General features: G+C 36.1%; 2 protein-coding genes across 6 annotated transcripts in view; both read right to left on the bottom strand.

The window, feature by feature from the left end:
- LOC100115618 (Kruppel-like protein 1) overlaps positions 1-19662 on the bottom strand; it is a 343702-nt gene that overhangs the window by 316851 nt on the left and 7189 nt on the right. Inside the window, exon 3 of one of the 5 annotated variants that reach the window (XM_031926015.2) lies at positions 759-2574. The exons of the other annotated variants lie outside the window; for them this stretch is intronic. Within the exon in view, the coding sequence (XP_031781875.1) occupies positions 961-2379 (1419 nt within the window). The 5' untranslated portion in view covers positions 2380-2574 and the 3' untranslated portion in view covers positions 759-960. Of the gene's footprint in view, positions 1-758; positions 2575-19662 lie in introns of those variants that run through there. 5 annotated transcript variants of the gene reach the window in all.
- LOC107981491 lies at positions 2473-13229 on the bottom strand. Its single transcript, XM_016987492.3, has 3 exons — positions 10638-13229; positions 8081-10554; positions 2473-2580 (listed from the first exon to the last, which is right to left on the bottom strand). Exons 1-2 carry the CDS (start codon positions 10945-10947, stop codon positions 10163-10165), a joined length of 702 nt encoding a protein of 233 aa, XP_016842981.1. The 5' UTR covers positions 10948-13229; the 3' UTR covers positions 2473-2580; positions 8081-10162.

Genomic DNA, 19662 nt, shown 5'->3' with positions numbered 1-19662 from the left:
ACGATGTTCTCGGAGTCTTCACTACGACACGACGTTACCGAAGACGCCGCTACGATACGACGTTCTTGTAGTCGCTGCTGGGATACGGCCTTATTCTACTCAGCCATCGACATAGACTAGTTCTATCACATAAAATCGCATACTGTGCGTAAGTCACTGCATGTATCAAAACACAGTAAAACGGAATGAAACATTTTATTGTATTATAAAGATTATTCATGTTTATGCATCATATCATCATCCTATATTAAAATGCAAAACACAGATATATATATTAGGTAAAAATAATTGTTTATTTATTTATTAGGTGTATGTACATATTTAAACGGGATTATATATATATATATATATATATATATATATATATATATATATATATATATATATGTGTGTGTGTATGTGTGTGTGCGCAAATTTATGTAATAGTATATTTCGATACAAGTGCGCAAAAGTTGATTCTACGCTAGTGTGAGGTTCTTACACTTACGTAGAATCAATTTTCGCACGCGTGTCAAACATTATTTTTTGATACAGGAGGCGAAAAATGCGCTTCAACGTACGCGGAGCGTGAGTAAAAGTGCATTTTACGCACACTTTACCGGAAACACTGTTATCTACTTAAAAACAGTGTTATTTAATTATTAATAATTTAAAATTCATCAATAGATATGCTACTTTTATCATTACTGCTTTTGCAATGTAACATTTGCTGACTTACAATTAGACTGTTAGAAATAGAAACAATGTAATCACGAATGTTTACTTGACCTATTCCCTCGCGAGAATACTTTAACATGCTCTTATATTTATTAGATAAATAATTTTAAAAATATCTACTTCAATACATCTTAAATTAAAAACATCGACTCTAGATTTTTTATATTTATTTATATTACAAAATTGAAATTTTAGTTTTAAATTCATTCTAACAAAAATTTAATGCTTTATTAATTTATGTAGTTAAGAATTTAGACAATTCTTATTGTCATCAATTGATTTAGTAATTTCAGATCTAGCAAATCTGATCACAGAATGATATCTGGCTGCTGACTGTGACTTTAAATTCTCAGTATTCATAGATTCGAGAATCATTTTACATCTTTTGCGTGGAGGCAAACTATAATTATTTCTTTTGTTTGGAATAACAAAGTTAAAAGAATCTCTATACAATTGGTTGTCGAATTCTGCATGATATTTGGCATTGAAGGCTCCACTAGATTCTATTTTCCTGCTGTTTATCCGTTGCTCTTCTTTAACTTGGTCAAAATTGTCGTCCATGTTATGCATAAAATTTCTTCTTGTTAAGCAAATAGTTTTCAAGCATGTTTTGGCAAAGAAATCATTATTTTGTATTTCATATAAACAAGAGTTGTCCATACTACAATCGGTCAAAGTGTGCTGTTGAGTAGATGAACTATTTATTGACATTCTTCGTGTTGATGTTTCGTTTATTCTTATATTTTCTAAAAGTTCCGTAGAATGTGAATTAGTGTTTAATACAATGCAGTGGGGTTTAGATATCATTTTTGATATATTCATTCCTTCTGTTTTATCAATCTGTGTTTGAATTTTCAAAGAACCTTGAGAATTGTTAACCATAGCACAGTTAAATAATTCTTTTTCGCTTACAGGTATTTCATAATCATTCATGTAATCACATAGCAGTAACCTATTTCTAGCATCTGAATTTTTTAATTGAAGTTCATTTTTTGAAGAAAAATCTGCATTCGAAGATTCTGAATGATTCTTTATATGAGATTCCATCAGCTTTTTTGAATTAAAAGTTTCATAACAAATAGTACATTTATAACACTTTTCTCCATAATGTGCGACTTGATGTAGTTTTAAGACATGATTATATCCAAAAGATTTACCGCAAATATCACAAGCATAAGGTTTCTCCCCCGTATGGGTACGAGTATGTACTTTGAGTTGTTTTGAACAAGTAAATCCTTTACCACAGGATTTGCATATGTAAGGTTTCTCTCCAGTATGCGTACGCATATGAATAACTAGTTGTCCACTTTGAATAAATGTTTTATTACAAATAAGACATTTATGTGGCCGCTCACCTGTATGAATTCTCATATGTCTATGAAGTTTGCCACTATGTTCAAAAGCACTATCACAAACGTCGCATTTATACGGCCTTTCTTTTGTATGAATTCTTCGATGAACACTAAGGTTCTCTTTTACGGAAAATGATTTACTGCAAAATTCACATTGATAAGGCTTCTCTCCAGTATGTGTTCGGTAGTGACGTGTCAATCTGGCTGGAACTGTAAATGATTTTCTACAAATATTGCAACTGTAAGGATTTTTTTCATCTGTTGTGTGTAAGCGTAAATGATTTTGGTAATGAAGCTGCTGACTAAACATTTTTTGGCATTTAAAGCATATGTAACACTTCCGTTTCAAAAATAAATAATTACAAATTATTACACTTAAAGAATATGTGTAACAACAATTATTCAGATATTTTGAAGACTCAATACTCTCATTTTAACGTTTTTTTAGCATTTTCCATTTGTGAAGAAATTGGTACCATATTGAATTTTCATCGTATATTCTGTTCTGTAACTGAAAATATAATCAATTAATTATAAATAAAAATATTAATACAATTTATGTTATGAAATAATTCTAGTTGTCAGATTGATTATTTCTTTGCTTGACTATGATCATATATAAGAATTTAAAGCATTATCATTAATTTTTAACTAAGAACTTGCATAAGATATTGACCGCAATAAAAACCGCTGCTAACGGAATAAGCAGTATGATTTCTCGAAGAGTAAAAAATGTAAATAATACGTAATTACTTAAAAAGCTATGGATTTCTACAATATTCTGACAAAGGAAATGTGGGTTACACATAATATGTATACATTTTTGAAGCTACACATTGCTATTCTATATTCTAAAGTCAGGCACATCATACGAATCCGTTTCGGCTTATTACATAAATCCTTTTAAGAGTTGTGATGGTGCCAGAATTTGAAAAGGCAAAATGTATTTTTCAAAAATCAGACATATCGATCAAATTAAAACAAGAAGGCCATTTGTTTTCAAAATATAATCAGTTCTGTCAAAAAGATAGTATATACATCTGTAGAGATAGTTTGCACAGAAGCACTGTGCGCACAGGTTTATTCGGTACGCTGTGCGTGAGAGGTAGCACAACGTATAGAAAAGGCACACACATGTGCGACTCTCCACTAGTACCATTATGTGAAAGTCGTACTACATATAGACGCTGCGCGAGTACAACTCTTCCTTTTCGATCCTGCACGCTCTAGGAGAGCAGATGCATGCTAGGCATGCATTGTAGATAGTGTATTATTAAACTACATTATATTAATTAATCCTCTCTGTCTAACCTCATTTTCCAACAAATTCTAATTAGAATATAATCGAATTGCATGCCAAATTTCAGCTAATTATATAAATCCGTTCCAGAGTTATGATGCAGACAAAATTTGAGAAAAATACGTTTTTCAAAAATCAGACATCAATAAAATCAAAATGAGTCAGTCAATCATCCCCAAAATTCAATCAGTTCTAAGTTAGAACATAATCGAATCGCATACTAAATTTGAGCCTATCATATGGATCCGTTACGGAGTTATGGTGAAACATATTTTGAAAAAAAAAGTTTTTTTTAAATTTGGACGTACCGGACGTACCAATAAATTTAAATTGAGTTATATAAACCCGTTCGAGAGTGGTGGTGGGGACAAAATTTGGTCGGTACATACGTACGTATATGCATACACACATACAAACAAACATACTGTTGGAGTGTGTGGATAAATAATAACACTGTGAGGTTAATTAATAATCTAATATATTTATAATAGTAGTGGCAATATAGCCTAGTCGGCAGTGCGCCCGCTCACATCGGAGTCTTGTAGTAGGGAGAGAATATGTAGTACAGTGCGGTATAGTCTGACTCTACGAACGAGAGTGTACAGTGTAGTATAGGCGCTTAGAGTATAGTCGCGAGGCATGCGCGATACGCTTGCTCTCGCGTGAGCTTGTCTGACTGCACGAAATCGTCGCCAACCAATAGATTGCGCGACGAGTACCATTTTAAGTATTACGACTGTATAAATTCACATATTACAACACATACATACATAACTCAGTTACGCCAGTCCCAAGCCCGGGGCCTTACCGCAAAAGCGACGGAAAAGGCGGAGGAGAAGGAGTAGCAACCTCGTTAAAATAATCAAGGGGCATCTGGCCCAGATGTTAGCACTATGTTAAAATGCTCCTTCCTAGGATACAGTATTGGGGAAAAAATCCCGAAAACAAATCAAACATGAGTAGTGAGTTAACAACAAAACTACCCCGAACGGGTCAGACCTCTGAGTCAAATCCCATCGCCGGTTTCGATCAGGTGGAAGCCCTGGTGGCAGCCGCAGGCTCCATGGTTTTTGGGAGGGGATCAAGCTCACAAGCGCAGAAGGGAAAATTGACCATGCAGCTGGTTGCTACATATGTTATGTATACAGAGCTGCAGCAGAGAAGTTAAAGAAGCGAAGACAATGAAAATAATTTGGGTGGATACAAACCACTCTGAAACAGTACAGGTCTTACATTTTCAGTACGTCCATGAGACGGAAGTAGACAGAGCCATTATATGTGAGTAGTACTGGAATTTGGACGAGCCATCAAGGAAAATGGACAACACTGGCAGAGCGGCGATCTGGGCATGTGGAACGTTGATTTCCAGGAAAAAATGAGGACTCGTGAGGAAGAATTTATTCGCACAAAGATAGAAGGTATATACATATATAGCTGCTATGCTTCGCCTAACGTACCAGTCGAACAGTTCAAACGACTACTAGATCGAATTGTACAGAATGCTGCAAGAAGGAAACAAGTAATTATCGCCGGCGATTTTAAGGCATGGTCCGTAGAGTGGAGCAGTCAAAAAAAAAGTGGCTGTCTCGGGGACTGCTAATAGAAGTAAATTCTTAAATTGATGGTATGGAATTTTAGAAAATTTTGAATAGTTTCGTTGCCAGAGGATCAAACGTATACGAAGTGAGAAATGCACTAGTCTTCGCGACAAAACTGAATTGAATTAGTCTTCGAGGCAATTTAAATGCGTCTTCGTTGAGTGCAAAGTAGTAATCTACAAGGATAAATTTAATTGAAACTTTTTTGATAGATTATTATAATGTTTTGATTAAGTGATTTTGATGCGGAAATCGCCGCCATTTCCTTATTTTTCCAACTTAATCGCAACTTTGACAGAGATATATAAAATCTTAGGTAAAGTAATCATTAATAAACTAGTAAATTTAGAATAAACAAAATATAATAGGAATAAATAAAATATAATTAAAATAATTGTATCGTACGATATTTTATGACACCACGTGCGTAAACCGAGATGTAGTGAGTGCATTTTTGCACGCACGTGCGGTAAATCAAGGTTTACGCCACGGCGTGTCATAAAGTAATAATGTTTACCTCAAGTCAATAATGTTTAATCGCAAACGTTTCGCGCATATTAAAAAAGTCACGTCATTTAGTTGACGCGAAAAAATTGAAGCGCCATGAAAAGGCACCGCTATATTAGCGCATCGAAAGGCCCGAAATCCAGCAGGAAAAACCGAGAAAACCCGATAGTCGTTTGCAGCGTGTGTAAATAAGTGTGACTGATATGTAAGGGGAGAGCTGAGCTGTGCGAGCACGCTAATATGCGCGGCGAAGTGTGCATGGTGGGGGGAAAGAGCTGCCGCTGCTTTCGCGACGATCGGTCTGTCGCGCCGCCGTGACGGCCGCCGCTTGCCGATTCACTCCCCAGTAAAATGTGTACCCGGCAATCCTATAGAAGTATTCACTTCAAAAACTAACTACAGAGAACAAGTTCTACTAAAAGCATTCACCCTTCTAGACCTGGTGTTAGTCAACCAACGTCGTAGCACTCACATATTCAGAAGAGATGACACAGGATTTATGAGGATGTTTTGCCTGCAAGCTGGAGCCAGAGGGTGCTAATACGCGACGTAAGGATAAAGTCTTTTCCTCCCAAGGGAGTAGTTTTTTCCTCACTCTGCAGCTTATCCAATGGATGTGTGTGTCTATATAGGTATTTTTTAAATTTTTTAAATTTTCAAAACTCAAAATTTTTATGAAAATACCTATATAGATACACACATCTATTATTATGCGACTAAGTTATATTAATGTTAATTAACAAACTTGTAGATGATGATAAAATATCTTCTAAAGCTATATGTATATATTTATCTTTTGATACTTGATCTATTTTATCTACAAGCGTCTCGTCAAAATCTCTTATTACACATTCAACATTGTAAGCAGTGAAATATATGTACTGTGCATTTTCGCTATTTACTAATTTGCCTTTGCTATAGTCACCCAACTCTTTCAAAATAATTGCTTTAGCCTGTTTAACTTTTCATAAATACTTGATTCTATGATCCATTATTTTAGACAAGGCTTTTAACCTGTCGAAGGTCACTCTTTTAAACACTAATGAAGGCTTAAGCACTTTTTTCGCCCTAGACTCGCCAGAGTTTATGCGTATTGACGTCTTATCTCATAGCATTTACGGTATTTCACCTCTCACAAGTTCATGCACAAGTTCGAAATTAATTTTTTGGCTTGCTAATGCATTTAATCGGATACCTTTGATTTTGCATACACACGATTCACAGCCGTCGAGTGTTAGGTACTTATAGGTGTAAAATTTCGGATCTTTGCAGACAAAGGGGCTGGTATATGTGCCAAACTCGCCAGCTCGTCCGTAAGCTGATCTGAAAATGGTCCCGTGGACGGCTCATACTTATCATTATCACCGTTCTCTCGGCTCACGTACACGATGGAATCTGTATCGTAGTACAGCACGCGTTCACCTAGCGGCTCCAACTCGGAGAAAAGTTTAAGTCTAGCCAGTGCCGTGGTGTAAGCAGCGATAACCACGTTATACAGTGGTGACGGTTCGATTCTAGTATCGTCATCATCATTATCGACCCAACTGACGTAGAGGATTTTGTCGTTGGCCGGCAATATAGAATTTACAATTTTATCAGGGCTACGTAACAATTCGAACAATCTCTGTGTAACTCTCAATATTTTCGTTTTTGTCATATTTCCGCGCTGGCCAAACTTTCCTCAGAACGAGTTGAGACATAGCTTTGCCACGGAGCGCAGATCAGCATTGAATTATATCCGGCTCTTGTCCAATTTTATGCCTTTCTCTCTCTCTCTCTCTCTCTCTCTCAAAGTTCTTAATGTAGCGATTAATAGCTTGCTCATCGTCATTCCTACACTCCGGTGGATATCCCAATACATAGGTCTTATCAACGAAAAATTTATCTATGTACTCGTGAAAGAGACCACCTTTACTCGTTTGCCTATCGAATAGCATGACTTTACGCGGTTTAAGCGGTGTATGCTAATCTTTTGTCTCCTCTTTTATATACGCTATCATCCGTTCGTTCTCACTCTGCTCACGATCAAAATCGAACTCCCACTTCTCAATCAAATGATACCCTTGTCTTTTCATTTTTTCCGAAATTCTTCTTTCGTACCACTCGTCCATACACTCGCCATTCACAACCTACAAATCTCGCCCGACAGTGTAGCAGCGAACACAGCCATGACATTAGCACCCATAAAATTGCAGTACAACTTTCTCGCCATTTTCCAAGACACAAAATCCGTCCACTAGAGGTCCATCGGAAAGTCTCTTTTCTCGCGAATTTATAGAATGCTGTATCAACCAGCCTGTTTTATGCTCCATCCACCTGAGCCATTGTGAAATAATTATTTTAGCGATTGCTTATTAGCTCGACGGTAGCCACATAATGGAATGATGCAGATTGTGTACTTTTTCAAAAATTGTTTATGATAAACGCACATGCACGACGATGCAATAGTGGCGCACTCAATAAACGGATCCGTCGAGCCACACACGATGAATGTCTTTCTAAAGGCAAGGCATGCTAGTCTTAAAATTTTAACGTCCTGCTTACAATACTTAATAATCTCATTTTAAAAATTAAACATGTAATTTTGCTCTTTTCTCTTTGCGTACCACTCTAAGAAAGTCTCGCGCTCAGCGACACCCATCAAGTCCGGCGAGAATCATTCTACGGGCGGCATCTCGTCCACGTAATTCTAATTCACCAGTCTGTTAAATAAATGGGGAAATGTGCCCTTCTCAATATCGCTGCCAAGCTCGTAAGCCTTTGGTAGATCACTCAAAACCACCTGTAAAAAATGTATACTATCAAGAAACTTTATATGTTCAAACTTCATCATAATTATTTTTGAGCCATTAAGAATTACGGTTGGTGTTCCACGGAAATCTTTACATCCCACCAAGAATTTCAGCACGAACTGCGCGTCAAATCCTTGAGCATTGTGAGCCATGCAGATCAAGTCTCTAATATTTTTCCTACGATTCAACGCCAATTCCACTAATGCTTTATCGAATTATCCCTGAACACATGCTCTCGTACCCCGCAAAAATTACATGACTCCGAAATATTTTCGCTATCTAGACACGCGGTGCACACCTGCTTTACACTTTTGTTTTTCAAAATGGTAGAATAAGTACAAAGTCTGCTTTTTTGTACTACTACTACTACTACTACTACTATTACTATTACTAGCCTGCTGTCGTGTTGCAGCTACAGGTTGCATGAAGCAAAGATGTTTGATAATTGCATCAGCTTACAAACTTTACTAGATAATTAATCGCAACTGTGAGAAATTTTATTGTTGGCTCAAATTTTTAAACTCGTGCGTACTGTGGGATTCTTATCGAATTATTCCGACTTCAGATGATTCAAAAAGCACATCTGACTCAAAAATATTCTATTACAGTGTGGACACACAGTACGGCTGTCAGCTCGGTCTCGTTCGCAAGGCGGTTCCTGCAGATAGCTACGACACTTGTCCGGACACCTGTGATTCTTTTTATTCGTCACTTCTTTATTGCATGGTATTCAATATCTCCTACTACCAGCTGCAGCTACCAAGTTTAAAATTGTCTAATAATGTCGACTACTCTCGTAATGCATAATACGAAGAGTAAATCTAACAAGTATTGCCGACATTATAAACATAATCAGATGCATCGTATATGGGCTTATCGCCTCGAGAGAACCCTTGAAATGAATATACTACAATAGCGACATCTAGACATGCGTTATATTCTTGAAAAAGTTTGATCTCTAGTATCCTGCAGCCAGCCTAGGGTATGACAACTCTAGCACTTTTATCGAGTTTTACAGCCTCCTTTTTTGCCATTACAGTGTCTAATTCTACCCAACATTTCCTGCATAAACCCCGTGCAAACGTCGCCAGGAACACTGTACATATGTGCGCAAACAAGTGTGCGAGGTTGGCAGAGGTTACCCGTGCTTCGAATGATTAAAATAGACAGTTTGAATGTGGTCTCGGTAGTGAGCGCAAAATGACCCGCTCCTTGAGGCATGGACACGGTATTAACATTAATCAATAGTGTGTGATCAATCTCGAAACCTCCGTGACTTTGTGCAATACTCTGAAGTAGTCTACTATTTCTTCTGCTACTAGTTCTCGCACTAGTCTATAAGAAATCCAAACTCCACCCTGACTAAAGTGTTCCGAGATTATAGTTATACCGATAAAGTCTTTGGTGCTGTATTTTCGCACACATACCTGTAAAGTTCATAAATAGCATGCGCTAGCCACTCTGTGACATCCGTATTGGCTGGTAGTCGTCTGATGGTGATCAGCTCCTCTCGACTATTCAGATAGAAGAACGGATAATATCTGAAAAACTCTCGGTGAATCATTATGTATTATCGCGCTGACTGTTCAGCACCAGCGCCCTCCTGCAACCATAATGCTAATTTATATTTTATAATTTTTTTTGCACGCTTTTACATTTTATTCCTTTGCGAGAGAAAACTCTTACATTAACTTCCTCCGCCAGTTGCATCCACTGCGGTACTGCGTCCCAATGTTTCCTCAATTGCCGTGTCAGTGTCTGAAGATGAATCGTCGTCGGAGGAGGAGGAAGAGAAGAAGGCTGTATCTGAGACTGCTGCGTCGTCGTCGTCGTTATCATCATCTTCGTGGATTTCCTCATCAGCGTTTTCAACTTTTGTCACGTGTTTTAATACTGCTACTGCTGCTGGCAATGTCTCAATCTCTGATCGGCATTGGTGTTCATAGCAGCAGCAACAACATCAGTAGCAGTAGCATCAGAAGCAGCAGCAGCAGCAGCAGGTAATGCTGACTGTGACTCAGTAGTAGTAGTAGCATTAGAACTAGCTGCGTTTACTGGCTGGACAACTGGTAATGGCTCGTCGTCGTCGTCATCTTCCACCTTGAGGACTGTTGCAGTGACACTGTTCATGTCTATCGGCGCAATGCCCGACGATATCTCGTCTGCCTCCATTTTGAAGACTGTAGGTTTCTGCTCCTCCTCATCATCATCATCATTGTCGTCGTTATCCAATTGTACGAGCTTAATCAGAGCATCTCCTTCAGTGTCAGCCATCATTTTGTCAAGATCTGTGAAATGTTTTAAGAGAAAATATGTGTGTGCGTGTGCTTACAGAGAATTTCGTATGTGTTTTAATTTCTTAAGGTCTTACCCTGAATCAGCCGATATTGTTGCATAATGGCTTGAACTTGCCAGGCATCTTGCATTCCGCAACCCAAGAGCTCGCCGAGAGCACGGATAACATCCACCTCGCTTTCCAACAAACTGCGTTTAAATAAATACATAATCGGGCACGGTCTATAGGAATCGAGAATAAATTTAAGTTGTTTCAATAAAACGTTGACCGAACAATGTTTGAAAGAACGTCGCCGCCCTTCACGACAAACCATGCGTGTTATCGGCTCGCGTAGTACCGCACTCAAGACGGTTAGGACCATTCTCAACAGTTGTAGCTTGTCCATTGTAGATTGCTCTAGTCTCTCTACGAAGTTTACGTGATTACAGCTAAATACTGTTCGATGGCATGCTGCTCAACTCAGGCCTCTTTTATAGTGTCATCAAGCTACGAATCTCACCAAATAGAGGAAGTTTTTCGCTTATGATTAGAATAAAACCTTCTTAAGAAGGTCGAGTTTCGATGACAATGATATTCAGGCTACACAGAAGCAAAAAACCTGATAATTTAGTATCTATAAACGCTTGTATTAGCAAAATATCAGCAATTTTCAAATTAAAATATCTAATCTAGTAGTATAAAAAGAAATTATCTGCGCATTTATATGCTGGATGTCTATAAAAATGTTAGTCTGCATCCGTTGGTTGGTAGGTACGCTCGTTCTCCACTTATAGAGGCTGCTACGGCTTATATTTATGTAAGTACCTCGTGTATATGTGTATGCACGTGTGTGTGCGTATGTGAATATGCATGTATGCTGCCGTGACTGTGTTGTGTAGCGTAGCTCTTACACTGTACATCAAAAAGTTGTTATCCTGCAAAATTATCCGACCGATAGTTTCGGAGCTATAGACGATCGATTGCTTAATCAATTTTTAATAATCGCCGATTAAATCGCAACCGATTGTGGTGTAAAACTCTTGAAGAGTACATAATAAAGTTTTTATATCACGAAGATCTTCGAGCAATATCTTCGGAGACATTGGCGATTAGTAAATTGAAAAAACATTTCTTGTATTCGATGAGTCAATGATGACAGCTATGCTAACGTCGAAAGATGGTTGGTGTACAGTAAACAACTACGTAAGGACCATTCTCACGAAGGTTAGAAATGACGAAGAGAATAGAAGGGAAGGACAAGGAGAAATAGCTAAATAAAACTGTTGCTAGACGAAGGCCACTAGGTAGTAGATACGAAACGCTTCTCGGACTGATGCAGAGGAACGTAGGTCTCAGAATTAAGCTCTTGCTTCCCTGCCCGATGCAGGGGAACGTAGGAGATTGGGTTGAGAACCTTTAAGTGCTCCTTAATAAATAAATCCAAATCCTCTTAATAAATAAATCCAAATAGGCTAGTTAACAGGCTCCGCGGAAGTATTGTTCAACAATAGTATCTTTGGGGATTCGGTGTCGAAGGGCCACTTTGGCAGAGCTTGCTCTGCCTACGCTACATAAAAAAACACATACAACCCGCATACTCACATGGGTTTAGGGAAGGAACCAACTTTAAACGGGGAGTTGCATCCCAGAAGTGCCCGAATGATCTTAGAGGGGGAGGGGGGAAAGATCCGCCAACACATGGCGGATATTGGAGTTAGGAATATTTTGACGACCTTATTTGAAAATGCTGCTTTGGTTTCGAAGATTCGTTCTTATATCTATTTTTCTAAGAAAACATAAAAAACGGCTGCCAATTCTTTGTCACATAGATTCCTTCAATATTATGTATTGCTTTAATATCAGAATTATTTTTACTTCGCATATAATTCTATATAGTTTTTGTACTTTTTCGATTGGTAGTTAAAATTATTTAAAATCAATTCCATTGACATAATCAATTATAATTCTCTCTCTCTCTCTCTCTCTCTCTCTCTCTCTCTCTCTCTCTCTCTCTCTCTCTAATTAATAAATTGATTTGATTCTTATTAACACTTATATATTAAGCAGCTTTACATTTATCAACTTTTCCAATAACTATATCAGAAAATACACAAACTCCAAAAATTACTATTATAAACCTTCCTTATAAAGAAAGTAAAAAAATAGTAAAGCAATAATTAATGTTGAAGAAAGCTACGTGCTAAAAATTTGGCAGCGGTTTTCTAGAACACTTCGGTTCGACACTTATTCAAGTTGTAATGGTTAGGCTGTTTTGTGGACTGCATCTATAATCTTTAATAATCAAGATTAGAAGTCTTCCTAGGAAGAAAGCAATACTCTATCCTAAACTTGTAACCCAACCATACCAAGTAAATTGCAAATCTAAATTGTAAATACGAAATCTGAGGCCTCTAAATCAATATACCTAATACACATTGCGATAAAAATATCAAATTTTTAAACGCTTTGGCACATTACAGAGAGGCAAGCGATCGCAAGGGTAACATTAAGAATTTTTATGGTATATTTTTAACTTTTACATATAAAATTTTACGAATCACTAAAATTGTAAATCCTAAAGTATAATTTTGCATAACAATGTATGTATAGATGCATGTAATATTATACGTTCAGTTTTACAATTTCATTCGTACATGTGAAGTCTTACGTGTACTAGTTTGAAATCTCTGCATACAATTCAGTATAAAATTTAAGGGGGCACACCACTAAAAATGAAATTAAAATAAAAAATTTTCATTAAAAATGTATAAATACTTATATAAATGAACCAAATTTTTATTACTATTCTTAGACATAATTATCTTTATTTTTATAGTTTTAAACCTTCTATATACCTCTATAATACCTACGTATAGTAGGGAGTCCATAATTCACTTACCGTAAGATTCCAAAGGAACAAATGGCCCAAATGAGCTCTAACTCCAGGATATTGTTTAAAAGTACATTAGTTATGGTATGAATGAGGGGATTTGGTTTAAATTTCATAGAAAAAGTTTTATAAGCATATTACTGATTTTTTTATCAATTTTTGATTAATTTTAACATAACTATCATGTAACTTTTTTCTATGAAATTTAAACCAAATCCCCTCGTTCATACCATAACTAATGTACTTTTAAACAATATCCTGGAGTTAGAGCTCATTTGGGCCATTTGTTCCTTTGGAATCTTACGGTAAGTGAATTATGGAATCCCTACTATACGTAGGTATTATAGAGGTATGTAGAAGGTCTAAAACCATCAAAATAAAGGTAATTATGTCTAAGAATAGTAATAAAAATTTGGTTCATTTATATAAGTATTTATAAATTTTTAATGAAAATTTTTTATTTTAATTTCAAAGGTGGTGTGCCCCCTTAATGTAAACAGTTAGGACAAGGCTGCATTGGGTAGGTGGATTGAAGGGTGTCGGTATCACAAATATTATCTTTGCTCCCACTCGCTTCCCTTTAATAGTCCGACGTATTTAAAATAATATTTTACTTAAACTAAGAAAAAAGTTACATGATAGTTATGTTAAAATTAATCAAAAATTGATAAAAAAATCAGTAATATGCTTATAAAACTTTTTCTATGAAATTTAAACCAAATCCCCTCGTTCATACCATAACTAATGTACTTTTAAACAATATCCTGGAGATAGAGCTCATTTGGGCCATTTGTTCCTTTGGAATCTTACGGTAAGTGAATTATGGAATCCCTACTATACGTAGGTATTATAGAGGTATGTAGAAGGTCTAAAATCATCAAAATAAAGGTAATTATGTCTAAGAATAGTAATAAAAATTTGGTTCATTTATATAAGTATTTATAAATTTTTAATGAAAATTTTTTATTTTAATTTCAAAGGTGGTGTGCCCCCTTAATGTAAACAGTTAGGACAAGGCTGCATTGGGTAGGTGGATTGAAGGGTGTCGGTATCACAAATATTATCTTTGCTCCCACTCGCTTCCCTTTAATAGTCCGACGTATTTAAAATAATATTTTACTTAAACTCTTGCTGCATGGGTTAGGTGGGTTTAAGGGTTTTTGTTCTTAATATTAGCCTTGCGCTCGCTTGCCTTCCTTTGATGTGCCAACGTGTTTGAAAATTTAATAATTTTATCGCTCCGTGTATTAGGAATATTGATTAAAAGGCTTAGTATTTTGTATTTTCGTTATAGATTTGTGATTCGCTGTGCATCATAAAGGTGGACTTACGTGTTTAGGATTTAGTATTTATGTTTCATGTTAACAACTTGCTGGGCCTGGTGTAGATAGTCTTAGGATATTTTCTTAAGTATTTTTTTTATTCGCATTTCATTGTGCATAGGATAAGTAGATCTAAAGGAGTAGGATATATTAGTACTCACGTTTTATATTTAAGTCTTGCGTAAGTTAATTTGGTACATAGGGTTCTTGTTTTAGATTGACATTCGTTGTCTGAACGACACGGCCATCATCAATTTGAACATTTTCGAATTGGTGTAGGGACACCCAAAGCTGAATTCAGAGGAAAAAACAAATTGCTGGCAATTGAGCGTCTTCCATGATTGCGACCCTAGTACTGTACAAATTCTGGTTCTATGCGAAGGTCGATAAATTTATGATAGAGTTTTATGGTTGATAGATTTATGCCTATGCATTATAGTTTTTATTCAGAATGGTGTCATCAACAGCGGCATTCGTTGATGGCATATATATATATATATATATATATATATATATATACACGCGCGCGCGCACAAATTGTTGTGACCGAGCCCGAGCGTTGCGAGATTCGAATGCCAAGAATGTCACATAGCGATCCCTCGCATGTTTTGTCTGATCGTGACAACTGATGAGCTGAGACGTGTACGATTAGAATTGTATATATATATATATATAAAGATTCGAATTTCGAAACTGGGTTTCGATGAACAATCAAGGCCTTGCTCGATTCATATTATGTTAAATTTGTTTATATTGATTAAAAAAATTAACTTTAAATTGTTGTAGTTCAACTATTTTCCGAAGCACCATACCATTTGCATGGTAGCACTGATAAGCCATATCGATTTCTATTTAAAGCTAATTTCTTAATTTTTATGATCTACAAATAATTTTGATTTGCAAATATACACGAGATTTAGCTGAAAGACCTTATGTGAGATTTTGCTGTAGGAGCATTACAGGAAAGAAATGTATCTAAGTAAATTAGGAAATCATCTCAAATGGAGAGGCATTTGACTAGCACGCCAGAGATAAGAATACGGTTCTGTATCAGGTCACTTTATCTATTATCAATTAATCCTATAGAAAATTTTTGTAAGAAATCTACTATGTTACTCAGTGCTATACCGTGTCATAGTGCACCTTACTATTGTGCTGTAGTATTTTAAGTTATCCAGAATCGAAAAATTCATGAGCACGATAAGTCAACTGAACGTAGAACTTTGTTGCATTTTAGTACTTTCGCGTACGTTAGCGTACATTTACGTACGATTTTGTTGGGATTCAAACTTTTTGTACAGCGGCATACGAAAATATACGTAAACGTACGTGAATGTATGCGAACGTACGCAAACGTATACGCGAATATACATGAATGTACCGAAACGTACACAAACGTATGAATAAAATAAATATTAAAAACACAAAATTTGACGGATTATTTACAGAAATCTTCAACATACACTTGTACGACTTGACCTTTATTTTTTGTCGCTATAATTAACTTACTCCGTAGTAACCTGATCAGTCTTATATACTAAGCAGTATAAAAACTTAGCGCTTGCGAGAAGAACATACCGGACGCCACGTAAGAGTGGGCCTGCAACGATAGTTATTTTTCTTAGTTTACTACATTTACACGCGTTTACTTATGGCTGCCTACGTTCGCGTACGTTTCTGTACAAAATGTTCGATTGTTAACCAAAATGTATGCGAACATACGTGAACATACGGCATTGTACAAAAGTCTACAGCAGAGTCCCGTAACATAATAAAAAACTTACGGTTTGAATATCCATTAGGGATAACACAAAATTTTTAATTTCATTTCATTACGCTATTATGTGCCATAATATGCTAGTGTGTGCCACACTGTTTCACTTTTCTGAATTTCCCTACTGCAAAATCTTACAGGTGATCTCAGACTTGGCGAAAATAATCAGCTGTGCCAAATCATGCCAAACTACATCAAACTATGACAAATTGTGGGAAACTGTACTACATCATGTCAAACTGTGCCACACTGTGCTGCACTAATTCCATTTCGGACATATTGCACGATTTGACACAGTTTGGCACAGTGTGGCACAATATGACATTGTATGTCATAGAATGGCACAGTTATGCTATTTTTAGAATAAAAATATTTTTCTCGACTTTTTTTCGTATGATATATATTTAAATTTTAATATAAGAAAAATCTGAAATTGATCTAAATAAATGACACAGTAAAATAAAACAAAACTGCTAATTATCATTCATTTGAAACACTCACCAGACTCACATGAGACTACAGTATGCAACAGAAATGTGGGTCATAAGTCGAGGTCCAAAATACTAACGAAGCATTTTGTTACGCGTGTGCGATTTATTGTACTTGTACGAGTGGAATTAAGAAATACTGCAATGTGTTAAATAAGCTTCAAAAGCGAAGACATTTCGTAGTCAATCACGGACTCCGTACGCGTCTATCCGACAATAGCCGATTATTTTATGTTTCGTTCAAGCAAACGTTTATCAAATATCTGCCTATAATGTACAGTTGATTTTACAATACTTCCCCCATTACAGCCCCTCCTCCACTATGGCTTACCAAATAACGTAAAATTCATTCACTTTTACGTTATTTTTGAAAATTAAAAAAAAACTCACCACCCTTCCCCCTCTTGCCAGCCCACTTAGCCCACCACCATATAACGCAAAAATGGTTAATTTTCATGTGATTTTTGAAAATGTCAAAGCTCCCTTTATCACTACCCTCCACACACAAATATGAATAAGTTACAAACGTGGGTTAACCCTTGCTGAGAGTTATTTTGCTATTTAATTTATTTTTAATTAGCACGCTGTGATTGACTTGAACAATTTCCTTTTAGTATTATAGTATTTAAAATTTTCATATTTTTGATCTGTGGAGTTTGGATATCACACCAACGAAACGTCATTAACATTATAGATTTGGTAAATTATTTACAAGGGTGAACTTTCCCACGTTTGTTACTTATTTACAATTATTTAGAATAATGTATATCCTATTTGCTTATTACATTGAGCAGAAATGGGTGAAAGTTTAGAATTAAATGTTGAATGATAGTGATAGATAAATCAGGCAATATTATTTATTTTGTTGATACATAAAAACTTTGTTATTCATGATCATGTTGTAAATTATTTATAATAAATCAATTATTATACACTGGTACGATTCAACATTATATAATGAATGATTTTGTACAGCAATAAAAAACTATGTTACTTATGTTAAACAGAAAATTAAATTGGAGGGCTGACGAGCGGAGCAAGCAGTCAGCAGTGTGGTAAAGTCCCACTAGTATTGATATATATTCCATTATTTCAACTTCAACTTTAATATACCTTTTCAGTATATATTTTATCAAGCAATCATTTGCTTACTCAGTGAAAAACACACCAATAAACTCACGCATAGATTTAGAAGAATAGTGCATTTCCTTCCGTTCGGAACACACGCCCATACAAGCCTTCGCACTAGACATATTATTACGTTTTCCACTTGATAAATCAAGTTTAGGACGTAACAGACAAAACCTTGTATAATATGGCAGATTTCCTTATACAATTAAAAAAAAAGTGATCCGAGATTGAATTGAACCGAGATTGCCAGCATGCCGACTAAATGACTAATAGCTAATTTGACTATTATTTGTAAAAAATAGTTAATATATCTGTCAAACTGAATAGACGATTATCAAGTCTCATAATCTTAGAATTATTTGTATTATAATATTTAAGGCTTCTTATTATCTACTCGTTATAAACAATAAGGACGTGGCATAGTAACTCTACTACCCTATTGAAAAACCTCAGATGAGAAACAAATGTTATTTTAGCGTGATTTTTAGATGAGAGTCAAGTGAGTCTAATTTGATTCTCACTTAATTTATAAGAAACTTGTGAGGATTTGTAAGGTTAGTAAGAAACAAATCTCAATTAAAATTTGATAAAATAATATTTGGCTATCGTCAGAGAATCAGAAGAAAATGTGAGAATCAAGTGAGAATCATGTTAGACTTACTTGATTTTCATTTGATATTTTTCAATAGGGTGAAAAATTTCACATGAGATCTTATGTGAGATCACACGCCAAAATCTCATGTATATTTGTAAATAAAAATTATTTATAAATCAAAAATAACAATAAACCTTTTACAAGGTAAAATGTTGGAAACTATAAGTTATGACTTCATCTTCACAAATCTGTATCTTTGGATTATGGTTTTTATTTCTCCTTTAACTTGTGAAATCCTTGAAGAAATTGTCAATCTTTGCAGCTTACATGTAGTTGTTTGTTTCAACATGCGGGCGACGCGCTAGGCTTTCCCACATGGCTTCCTCACAACTCCAGGAGCACTTTCTGCCGCTAGGCTCCGGTACTAGGTATTTGGCATCAGGCGTCATATTAGGTACGGCTCTTCGACATACACACACACTTTTAATCAAACTCTACGGCTGGGCGGGCCAAATACATGTATGCACGGCTCGACAAGCTGTAACTTTTGCTACTTGCACGACACCGCCTACCTTTCCCTTTGTTTCGCCGCTTCTTGTGCATCCCATCAATTGCTTGGGCATGAACCGAGATATGCTCGGATCAACGCAGCCCCCGGGTTCCTGGCTCGCTTCGACGCTTTATCACACACGAGCCTATTGATTCGTACTTGTTATTTGTGGGAACTTACACCCGCTCAGTGGGGGGCAAGACCCATCCAATCCCTACGTGCTCTGTCAGGCACGTACCCGAGTCATCGCATACCATGCAGCTACTCACGACTTCGAGCTCCTCCCAGACATTACCTAAGGTGGCTTATGCCTGGTTAAGAATCTTAGGTTTTCAGACCTCTTCTTGAAACGGCGTGCTCTTGCCCCTGAA

The sequence above is a fragment of the Nasonia vitripennis genome, assembly GCF_009193385.2.
Source record: "Nasonia vitripennis strain AsymCx chromosome 3 unlocalized genomic scaffold, Nvit_psr_1.1 chr3_random0007, whole genome shotgun sequence".
NCBI classification, from domain to species: Eukaryota; Metazoa; Arthropoda; class Insecta; order Hymenoptera; family Pteromalidae; genus Nasonia; species Nasonia vitripennis.
This window is presented reverse-complemented; position numbering and strand designations above follow the sequence as displayed.